Source organism: Myotis davidii, unplaced genomic scaffold (genome assembly GCF_000327345.1).
Source record: "Myotis davidii unplaced genomic scaffold, ASM32734v1 scaffold272, whole genome shotgun sequence".
Lineage (NCBI taxonomy): Eukaryota > Metazoa > Chordata > Mammalia > Chiroptera > Vespertilionidae > Myotis > Myotis davidii.
In genome coordinates, this window is record NW_006283634.1 from 866,626 (window position 1) to 878,517 (window position 11,892).

The 11,892-nt window shown below is 49.5% G+C and overlaps 1 protein-coding gene across 1 annotated transcript in view; it reads right to left on the bottom strand.

Annotated features, from left to right (window-relative positions):
• Nucleotides 1–251: 251 nt before the first annotated feature.
• MMP16 (matrix metallopeptidase 16) overlaps nucleotides 252–11,892 on the bottom strand; it is a 199,557-nt gene continuing 187,916 nt past the window's right edge. Inside the window, exons 8-10 of the mRNA XM_006753846.2 lie at nucleotides 9,044–9,194; nucleotides 6,853–6,968; nucleotides 252–1,647 (exon numbers count right to left, since the gene is read on the bottom strand). Coding sequence (XP_006753909.1) covers nucleotides 1,313–1,647; nucleotides 6,853–6,968; nucleotides 9,044–9,194 — 602 coding nt within the window. The 3' untranslated portion in view covers nucleotides 252–1,312. The remainder of the gene's footprint in view (nucleotides 1,648–6,852; nucleotides 6,969–9,043; nucleotides 9,195–11,892) is intronic.

The following is an 11,892-nucleotide window of genomic DNA, read 5'->3' on the forward strand; positions in this document are numbered from 1 at the left end:
GGCTAGGACACATGCCACTCAACAGTGAGAGGCTTTGGGGGTCCTGGCTTTGTTGGTGACCACCACCGGCAGGACATCCTCATCCCCAAGTCGGCACAGCAACGCCCTCCTGGTGCCCCACGCCCTGTGTGTCCCCTGCAAACCCCAGGCAGCGGATTTTAAAACAGAAACTCCCCATGTCTGACCAAAGGGAGAAAAAACTTGGGCTGTTAGCATCAGCTGTTCAAATAAAGCTTCACTCTTACAAGATACATAATAAAATACCTTTTTATTTGCCAGGAAACCTTTTGGCCAGTCACATGGTCTGCGTCTGCCATGAATGCATGTCCGTGGTACTGTAAGTCACTTAAAAATTACATGGGTTTGGAACACCTGCTTTGAACAGCTGACCTTCCAGAACCTGCTGCCACCAGAGCCTGTTGTTCAGATTCATCAATGAGCAAGAAAGCAGCCCGCGAGGGGAGCTGACCTGGCGGTTCTCAAAGGCTCGTGCTCCACGCGGACCCGGCCTAATGCACAGCTGCCCCTTCCACCACCTTAGGGCCACACTGCTTCTCACTTGCTAGAATGATCTTCCTGACAGGCCCAGGGGAGGCCCGGGGCAATGGCCTAAAACAGCTTGGGGGGTCCCACAAGGATGAAGGCAAGGTGGCAGGGAGGGTCTGGGACACTCCCCACAATCCGAACCCTGTCTGAGTGGAGCTCTGAGCACAAGAGGACGGGAGAGGGCCTGCGAGATGGGGTGGGAGGGAAGGGGTGTCGTTAAGGCTGTTACTATATTGCGGAGATTCTGGCCTCTGGGCTGGAAATGGCCGTCCGGCCCTATTGGCCGCTGCCCAGATAGGCTGGCGCCGGCGCCCAGGGTCGGAGCGCTCTTCTTTGGAGACAAAGCTGGTCTGGGTCTCATGCTCTCCGGGAAGTTCAGTTCAACCTCTTACAAATTTCTTGGTTGCAAAGCAAAAATGCATGGGTTTTCCGGTTTGCTTTTCTCCCCCAAGGAATGGGCTCAGACTTCAGACGGGCATCCTGTTCGCACGTGTAGGAAGAATCTCCCCCGGTTTCCATCCTGAAGATGTGCCGGTGCCGAGCGTGCAGAGGAAAGGCCTAGAAGGAAGGACAAAGAAAGACAAAGACGCGGACGCAGGGACCTGCGTCAGGGGACCGTCCCCGAGACCGAATTCCACCCGCACAGGACCAGCAGCCTGTGGTGCAAGGTCAGCCCCGGCCAGGCCGCACCGTCCGCTCTGAGCGAGGAGCCAGCATCACAGCCCGTGTCTGGAATCTGCAGTGACCGCGCGGGACGCGGTGACCATCACACCCACTCCTGCATGGAGCGCTTGCAGTACAGTATGTGGCGCGGCGTCCCTTTGCGCTTGAACTGGAGCACGGTGTAGGCCAGCGCCAGCAGGCACAGCGCCAAGATGCAGGGGATGACGATGGCCACGGCCCGCACCGTGCCCGCCGTGTTGTCCAGCTTGATGACAATGTCCACGTCGTCGGGCGGGCTGTGTCCTTCTGTGTGTCTGTCTGTGGGTCCGTCACAGCCCATAAAGTCCTTCAGGATGGACCTGGGGTATCCGGGCTCCACCTTGAGTATCTGGTTGTTGAATTTCCAATATTCCTTTCCTTTGTAGAAATATGTGAAGCCTGGGTGGGAGGAAACAGCACACAGAGGAGACACTTATTTGTGAAAGTGGATGAGTTAGACGATCAAACAGACTAAGCCCTGACCGGGCGGCTCCATTGTTAGAGCGTCATCCCCATATGCCAAGGTTATGGGTTTGATCCCCAATCAGGGCACATACAAGAATCAACCATTGAATGCATAAATGGAACAACAAATCGATGTGCCCAGGACCGTGTGCCCAGGACTGTGCGATCGGTGCGGGAGGCCCAGCCCGGGAGCAGGGCTCGCTGCTAAGGGTGTAGAGAGACAGGCCAAGCACCTCTACCCTGTCCACACGTCTGCCCTGGAAGGAGACTCCATCTAGGGCTGGCTCACAGGACCGAAGGCATAGGACACACCCCCGTGTGACCATATCCGCCTGCACGGAAGAGGCTGCCACACCTGCTAGAATGCAGCTCTGTCTGCCGCAGATTGTGGCTCCTCCCGGAAACCCCTCAGGGGGCTTCTCACCATCTGAGCCTCCCAGACAATAGGCTGCCTTTCCTTATCTGAACCAGAAATATGAACAGATCATCCATCTCCAGGCTGAGGGGGTTCTTGTCTGCCAGGGGTTCTAATAAGCAAACAGGCATCGCTAGTGCTTTGTGCACGGACTTTATTTTAGGCTCTAGGTCCCTCATTGAGCCTCCTGTTTCTGCCCTCACTTTCTTACCCACTTAGCCTCTGTTAAATTCATGTCACTTACCTGTACTTTACAGAACTTCAAAGCCATTATTAATCCCTTTAGATCTACAATTCTATCTTTAATAGCTAACATATATTTCACGGGGAGAAGGGGTCTGAGGAGGCCCCGGGGTCTGGCAGTGCATGTGGCCTATGCTCCAGACCATGAGGATGCAAAGCTCACCCTTCCCAGCTGATGACAATTCGACTACAGATATGTGTGTCTTCTGGAGGACTGGCTCTACGCTTTTGTTGGTTTCATTGGCACACCTCCAGTTTTCCTTCCTGTCCATAACACCTTCAAATCAAGTTTCTTTGTGACCATCCTTCTTGGATTTAATTCGTGTTTTTTATTTTTAAGAATAGCTTATTGATTTGTTTTAAAGAGAGAGGAAGGAAGAACAGAGAGACATCAATATGAGAGAGTAACATCCATCAGCTGCCTCCTGCTTGGTCCCCTACTGGGGATGAGCCTGAAACCTGGGCATAAGCCCGGATGGGGAATCCAACCAGCAACTTCTCCATGTTGAGATGACACCCAACCAATTGAGCCACACCGGCCAGGGCTGCATTAATTCTTGCTTTGAGATAAAATTCAAGAGACCAAAAGAAATGCTTTACTGTCATAATTACTTAAAAACGATACTTGGGGAGCTATGTGTTTTGAATAGTATGCCTACTTTAGACTGAATGCTCATTAATGGGTTTTCTTTTTCCTCTGTTATTGAGCACTTACTATGGAAGAAGAAGTCCTGTGCTAAAAAAAAAAAACCTTAGAAAATGGCATCTTTTACCCCTTATAACTACTCGGTCAAGTAGAACTAATTACCTGGACTTTCCAGGCAAAGATATTGAGGCTCAGAGATAGTTCAGCCCCATATGTCCTGAACACAAAAGCTTTTTCTAAGACTGGGGTCCTTTGCAGAGTGCCTGCCTCTGAACAAATACTCCTCAGCTACACAGCACAGGCTGTGACAGACAGCAGCCTGACACAGACAAACGGACCAAACAACTCTGACATCTCTCAAAAATGCAGGCCCGGCGGGCCGCTGCTCCCGGGCCCTCCACTGGGGAAGCCGCTCTGCCAATGCCGATGCCAATGCCAGAGAGCGTGCCGTTGCTTTTTGTGGTGATGGGGAGTTTCTCAACGAAGACCACTTGCCAAGTGAAAGCAAGCTGTGTCGATTCAAATCTGTCTGCGGGAGCTGCTCTTTGATGACACTCATGACCCCAATGCGACCACTTAGCAAGCGTGGATGCAGCAACGGGGCGGGCCTACTGAGTACTGGACACAGGACGATGGTGGTTGAACAAGGGCCTTGATCTAGAATCCCACAGACCCTCCGCATGGGCTTCTGAAAAACTGGAAGCGACAGCTTCTGGTTTCAGTTCAGCCTAATTACTAGGAGCTACTGGGTATCCTGTGGAGATTCAGAAGTTTCCATTTTCATGTTGATCCGATCTGCGGGCCAATTTCACATCACACACTCCAAACACAGAAGCCGAATTGTAGTTTACTGAATACATGTGTTAGAGATAAGAAGTCCAGTCGGTAGCAATTAGAGGGGGGGGGAAATGTACTTGAGAAGCAGCCAAAGTCTTCATAATAGAAATTTGTTATACCTCAAAACTCATCTCAGTCAATAATTCAGGACTTTTTCCATTTATGCAATGTCAGTTGATTGAGAAAATGTTTATGTATTCATTTTTCCTTTTTAGGGTGGATTTGATGTAATGTGCTTACTTACTAAGAGTAGCTACTTCAGAATAATTTTATCCTAAATGATCATGTTTTAGGAAATTCACATGTCAGAAGTGGGCTGCAATTGGCAAGACGAAATGCAGCACTGTTAAAAGTAGCATCTTGTATTAACCTTGACATTGCATTTTCGAGAGCCTTGGCCAGTGTGGTGCAGTGCGTTGGGGCTCCACTCCCTGTCAGGGAACACAGCCAGGCAGCGGGTTCCACCTCCGGCCAGGCCTTGTACAGAGGCAGCCATCGGTGCTTCTCTCACATTGAAGTTTCTCTCGCTCTCTTTTCTTTCCATTCTCTCTAAAATCAATAAAAACATGTTCTCGGGCGAGGAATAAAAAATAAAAACTGCATTGTCTAAGGAGAGGACCTGAAATAGCTAGGAAGTGGGGCTTTACAGCAGTTAAGGAGGGAATGATTTAAAGGGGGTAAATACAGAGTCTTTACTACACGTTTATATAAGCTAAATCTCACAGAATGGGAAGTGGCCTAGCCAAATCATCAACGCTGCTGCAGTAGCTATGCATGGTGCCAGGTGGGTACAGACTTACCCAGGGGTCACTTCATAAGCTATACCACTGAGTCAACTGTAATTACAAAAATAAAAAGTGAAGGAAAAACTCGGGCTGTTGCTTAAACCCTGTGGAACGGCGAGTGCCGAGTCTTCCCACGCCCTCTGTGTGAGTCAAATGCCACTTGGATTTTTGCAGTTATTTCTGGGGCTGAGAGCGAAGAGGAAAATATGAAAACTGTTACATTAAGATGGCTACAGGTGAAACAGACGGCGACGGCTCCAGAGGCACGTTCCTGATGGCCTGGCCTGTCCGAGCCCCACACCCGGCCACATCGGGAGGCTGTGATGTCGGGAAAGAGGGTTAACTTTTCCTCTTCCCTGGAGACCGTGACCGAGCACCTTCCTGAGGCTGGATATCCCGGGTTAGTCTCACAGCTTTTATTTTTGTGACAAGTCACTTCAACCAGCTGAGGTGCTCTCCTCACTATCTGTGCCACAGTGAGGGAAAGAGGTATTTGTGTTGGACAGTTGATGAGAACATGAATCCATACAGCACAATCGATGTCTGGGAGGCAGGCACCCAGCAAGTGGCATCAAGCGGTCCTAGTTCATTGGTCAAGGTGGCAGAATTAATACCAGGATGTATTACAGGATGGCATAGTCCACTTTAATGCAAAAAAGAGCCTTCAAACATATGTATCTGAATTTTAAGGACTTTAAACATAATTATCATTAGGAGGGAATTCCAAGGGAGAAAGGCCTGCGTGGGAGGGAGGGGGACAGACAGAAGTTCGGAACGGAATCATCTCTGATTTTACGGCTAACAGATGCCACCGGCATGGGCTTACTCACAGGGAGGTACTGTGGGTCTGAGTGTAAATGCAAACATGTTGACTGCAAAATCTGAGCTGCCTCTTTCATACAAACATAATGGAAGCAACAGAAGAGTCTGAGTTTAAGTAAGAAGCCACGGCATGAGACTTGAGTAGAGAATGAAAACGGGGAGGTGGCTGTGGGGAGATGAGACTGAGAGCTCCCCGATTCGGGATACTGTGCTTACAGAACCAGGTTCAGACTGCTCTCCCCACTCCCAGCGCGCAGCTCTGAGTGGCGGCAGGGAGGACACTGATTTCAGCAGCGCACATCTGGAACGGGCACTGGGGGACCGCCTGGCAGAGGTGATGAGTGTGGGCATTGACGGTCGTAACCTCAGATTGTGGGTATTCAAGGAGGGTTTCCCCAAAGATGAAAAGCGAGCTGCTGGGAGGTGCCAGGGGGTGGACCAGGGACGGTCCAGGAAACACAGATGCGCTGAGCTGGCATCTGCAGTTTTTGCTCAATTGTGAGCAGTGATTTCCCCAACATGCTTTGTGTCTCTGTCAGTATTTTACAAAGTTATTCTTTGCGGAATGAAAAGAAAACATTCATTTCTGAATACAAGGAAACAGTTTTCTCCTTATGAAGTTTAGCGTTAGGTGGCAGGTGATGTACATTTTTCCTGGTATTTTGGACCCACAAGGCATCATTTTCTTCTGTTTCCTGTGATAAGTCATCTGATGGGTGTTTCTTTGTTATTTTGGAATGCTATCTTCTTCCCTCCCCTTGCTCTGAAATACTGTGCTTAGACTTTATTTTGAATTATTATTATTGCAGTTTAGTCTTGTTTAGTATCCCTGGTGAGGGAGAAGTGTTCAGCTGGCCACGCACCATCAGGGAGTGTGGACTGCCCTGGCTGACTTCCCTCAGGATTGGCTGAATCTCAAACCTGAGAGTGCGCCCGGGCCCGGGGCCACTCTGGCCGGCTGCTCATTGGTGATCAGTCAGGCCTGGCGTTCTGAGAGGATCCTCCTGTCTGCTGAGGATCTCCGCTAACAACATGTGTGAAAATAACACCTTCAACGTGCCCTGGGCCTCAGCCACTCACACCGTATTGTCTCCATGACCAGCTCCTGCCCAAGGGTGTGTGATTATCTGCACATGGATTTTAATAGAAAAATCGGTGACGCTACTTCAAAGGTATCTACTGCCCCCTTTTAAAAAGTTACATTCCCTTTTCTTGTACAAACTAAAATAAATTAAGGTTAAAAAGACATCTGGAGCAGAATGTGGAACATAACTCGAGGAAGGGACGGCCGTACACATGGTGACACGATGCAGCCTGCAGGGCACTGCCCAGTGATCGTGACAGCGATGGCTAGAACGCACACGCCCGGCGGGGCATGCGGCTGTGCCTACCGTTCTCCTTGTGCACGAAGGCTCCCTGTGGCGAGTCGGGGATGCCCTTCCAGACGGTGATGGGCTTGGGGTAGCCGGGGTCCATGGTTTTCATTTCCTCACTGTACCTCCAATACCTACAGATGACGGAGAAACAACACACGCGTCGGGAGAAGGTGATGTGCGCAGCGGCAGCGGACACGGCCCCTCACTGCCTGCCGCCCGGACCTGCAATGATCTCAGAGCTGACTTAGCCTCTGGGAAGACAGCGGGACCAAAGCACGGATTCTGTTTCCTTCCCTGTGTCTGTGAACACTGGGTATGTTACTGTGCACATAGTCAGTCTGCTAAAGTTAATAAAAATTACATTTACAATCCAAAAGGGTAGCATCAACCTATGTATTCTTTAAAATCTTCCTCAGGCAGCAGAACACTTTTTTGGGAAATGATCTCAAGCAGAATCTTGCTCCATTTATTCCTTCTGCAACAGCTGAGCGCATGCTACATGCCTGGCAGTATAGTAGGTGCTGGAGACACGCGTGGAGGGAGGGACAGCTGTTCTCCCTGCCTTACATGTGAGGGGCGGGAGGGGCCAGCGTGATGCCGGCAGGTGCAAAGAGCTAGTAAGAAGCAACAGCAGACGGAGTTACCCAGGAACACCGGCCAGTCCTCCAGCACTGGGACAGGCCCTGTGTTCTCAGCCTCCCAAGCTGATGTCTGGGGTGTTCTAAGGATCAGCAGTAAACTCGCCTATTTCAGGGCAGACAGAACGTTCTAGGCATGACGTGATGTGATCACAGTACACTCCTCAGGGGGATCTACTGCTCCTGTTCGAGAGGAGGGTGCTGGGAGGATGACCAGCAGGCAGGTTACAGCCAGTCCTGTCTGGTTGTAAAGTCCTCCCTTTCCTCTACATGCAACGAATGTTCCCCAAATTCACCTGACAATCACTTCTAAATGCCGCTATCATCGGCTAAAACTAGTGTTTGACCAACAGGTTTGGAAAATCACACATGTTGTGCATGAACTTGGAACTAGCTGCTTTGGCTAAGACCATGAAAAAATTATTTTCTGGTCTTTTCTGGATACTTCCTGGCCAGGATGGGGGGCGGGTCCTTGGTCCACGGGCTGGGCTCCAGGGGGGCGGGGTTCTACTGTAGATCCCGCCCAGCCTCCCGCAGGTGAGGGGCACACTGGCCCTGCACACGGCAGAGGGAAGTGGCTCCAGGAGGGGCCCCGGGACAGCTGTAGGCCATGTGTTCCGCAGGAGACAGGTGTGTCCCAGGTTCTCATCACAAGAAAAAATGAGTGTGCTCTTCCATTTGATGCTAGTGTAATCCCACAATCACAGAAACAAACCTGTTTTGACTTCTTTCTTTGAAAACATCTGAGTTTCTCCAAGGTTGAGCCTAGCGTGAAGTATGGCACAGAGCCTGGGGCACAGTGGTGAGGAGATGCTGAGAGGTGAGCTGGGACACTGCATCCTAGAGCTGAACGCTATGAGGATCAGTGTGAGTCCGAGGGTCCAACTGTAGCTCAAAACGGACCGGGCAAGCAGGGACCCATGGACGAGGCCCCGCTGCGCGTGGGACAGAGGAGTGAGAGGCCTCCCTCTGAACTTGCAGAGCTGCTTAAAGAGCCTCCCTTTCAGCTCCTCCCTCTCTGTGGTTAGGAGCTGTCACGAGATGCCTGCTTGCAACATGATTACATGTCCAGCATCTCGAGCCTGTACCTCCGCCCAGAAAGATGCCAATGGGAGGTAGAAATAAGTAAAGACAAATACATTTTCAATTTCTCAATATTTTCCCTCAAAAATACATATAATATGTTAAAACAGATAAGTATTGTAAATATACACCATAAGGAAGAAAACTTTTGCTAAAAAGAACTTTTGAACCAAGGGAAGTGAAATGATAAGAAAACGCAAGGGGAGGGGAGGCCAGGTGGCTTGGCCTCCACAGCTGCCGGCCTGTTAGGCTACAGGGAGGAGAAACGAATACACGCCACATGTTTAAACTCATAAATGAGTCTCCTATTTGGTAGAGAAAGACTTATGTTGTTTGTTACTTTGAAATGTGTTAAAAACATTTCGATTCCAGATTTCCACAGCCGATCTCCTCACAACCAGCTCTTTCACCCACACATGCCTGCGGTAGGCGAGAGACCAGCCTCTCTACCACGGAGCGGCCTTCCTCGGCGACTGCATACTGACCTGTTCCCCTTGAAGAAATAGGTTTTCCCAACGTCCTCCCACCAGATGGCGGAGTCAATGCCGTGAGGGGGGATCCCGCTCCCGAGAGAGACCAGGTCGTGTGGGTAGCCTGGCTGAACCGTCGTGTCCTTGAACACCCAGTACTTGTTACCTGTGGGAAGTAAGTGCAAGTGCATAACACGCTGATTCAGTGTCAGAAATGGGAACGCGCCCGCGGACAGTGCATTCCAAACGGTGCCCGCGACACCTGCAGTGGCTTCGTGGCGCTCACGTATGGATCCCGCACATGATTTCTGAACACCCATGTTATTTTTGAAGTGGATACAGTGAGTAACTATTTAAGAACCCAGTCAGCATGGTGGACTCAGTTAAGAAACAAAGACAGACCTACAACTGGCCCCATGCAACCGTCCTGAACCAAGGATCATGGATGCTCTGTCTAGAGCAGTGGTTGGCAAGCTGCGGCTCGCGAGCCACATGCGGCTTTTTGGCCCCTTGAGTGTGGCTCTTCCTAAGCCTTAGGAGTACCCTAATTAAGTTAATAACAATGTACCTACCTATATAGTTTAAGTTTAAAAAATCTGGCTCTCAAAAAGAAATTTCAATCGTTGTACTGTTGATATTTGGCTCTGTTGACTAATGAGTTTGCCAAACACTGGTCTAGGGACCCAAGGCCCTGCTCAGTCCAAGGCTGCACTGTCTGCATCCTGCCGCCCTCAAACGCTGAGCCCATTAAAGCTCTTCTCTGAGAAAACACTTCCTGAGACCAACCCCTTCCCTTCATGATCAGCACCCGTAACCCCGCAGTCTTACAACCGCATCCACATGTCTAGCTGTCCCCACCCCTCCCTGTGAGGGGAGAACATAACTGAGCTTTGTTTAGAATCACAGAGCAGGCAAAGTGCTAGAGAGAAGGAACTGCAGTCCGTTTACTGCTGCTATGGAATGATCTACAGACAACGGTCTGCAGGCCCTGCCCCGGAGGCTGCCCACTCTCCCGCTGCGGCTCTGCTCCCGGGACCCACTGTCTTCCCTGCACTCGGCTAACACCTGCTGCCTGAGCGCCGGCGCCTCCCAGGGAAGCCATTCCCCGCCCTCATTCAGTCTCTGTGTTGAGGTATAACTGACATGGAACTTTACATTAGTGTCAGGGGTGCAATGTAATGATTGCACATATGTATAAACCGGGAAATGACCCCACAATAAACCTATTTACATTACAACTTCCTTTTTCTTGTGCTGAACACTCTTAACATCTGCTGTCGGAGCACCTTCCACGGGTGCAGCAGTGTCAGTGCCTGCAGTCAGGTGCTGCCCCACCCGGGACACACTCCTTGACCCTCTTCACCCAGTGGCCTCACAAGCCTCCTCCACCCGGCAGCCACCAGCCTGCGCTCTGCATCTATTCCTTCCGTTTGTTTTGTATTGTAGACTGCACACATACGTGTAATAACACAGTGTTTGTTTTCCTCTCTCTGACTTATTTCACGTAGCATAACGCCCTCTAGGACATCAGTGTTGATACAAATGGTAAGATTTCATTCTTTTTTAGGGTTGAGTAGTGTTTATTTATCCATTTACCAATCAGTGGACACTTAGTTTGCCTGTATGTATACCTTGGCTATCTATAATAATAAAAGTGTAATATGCTAATTAGACCAGATGTCCTTCCTTCTGGACAAAGCCACAGTGGGCGGAGGCTGCGGCAGAGCCCTTGCGTGAATTTCGGGCATCGGGCCTCTAGTTGTAAATAACACTGCAGTGAACATTGGGGGTGCGTAGGTCCTTTCACATTAGTGTCTCACAGTCTTCAGATAAATGCCCAGCAGTGAGCAGTGGGGTGTAAGGCAGTTCCGTTTTAATTTTCTGAGAAACCTCTGCATGTTTCCCATCATGGCTGCACCGTCTGCATCCCCACCCGGAGCATGAGGTCGCCTGTGGCGTGAGCATGAGAAATGCACACAGAAGCTCCATCGGCCTGCTGTCCAGGTATCGCAGAAGAGGCCCGTGTGTGAGAAAGAAGGTGACAGTTCCGCCAGGAAATTCTTATTATTGTATAAGCCCCGTTTTTTTTTAATGTGTTTTGGAAATACTTCCTTGGACTGTGGGTGTTTTCCATCTGGACAGGGAGAAACAATCAGACTTCCACTACAGAAGACATCAATTCCCTTTTTTTTCCTGCTAGAAGCAAACGGGGGGGATTTTTAAAAAATACACACTTATATTCTCTTTTAAAAACAAAGCAAGACAGGAAATCACCAGCAAGCATTTGTCAGGTGGCAAGATGAGATCCCAGCAGTTAATTGTGCACAAAATTAGGTAAATCAACACCTTGCCTGCATATTTGTGGCACAGAACTCAAGAAATAACTCAATGATGATTACGAGTTATAAATTTAACTCTCCAGTCTTTACTAAGGACAGATAGGGAGACAGTTCCTTCTGCATCTTGATGAGGAAAGATTTTCACATCACAAATTGAAAGTGACTTCATTTCTGTTATTTAGATGCTGAGTATATGAGATTCATAGTCAACTATTTTCCTTTTTTAAACACAGGAGGTGGATGTGTACCACCTTGCCACTCAACAGTCTGGTTCTCTAGGAAAATATCGCCTCCTTGGCAGGCAGAGGTGTTGACTGAATTCATAGGCGCTGCCATCTCCAGGAGCAAGTGGAACAAGCTGCTCCTGGTGACACTGCTCTGGGCAGAAAGTAGAGGAAGATGCCAGGTCTGATTAAAGACAGAGAAGTTACAAATAATACAAACAGCCTTGCTTATCGTTTGGGGCTGGAGAGGACATTACAGATTATATACTCCAGTAATTCTTTTTTTTTAAAATATATTTTA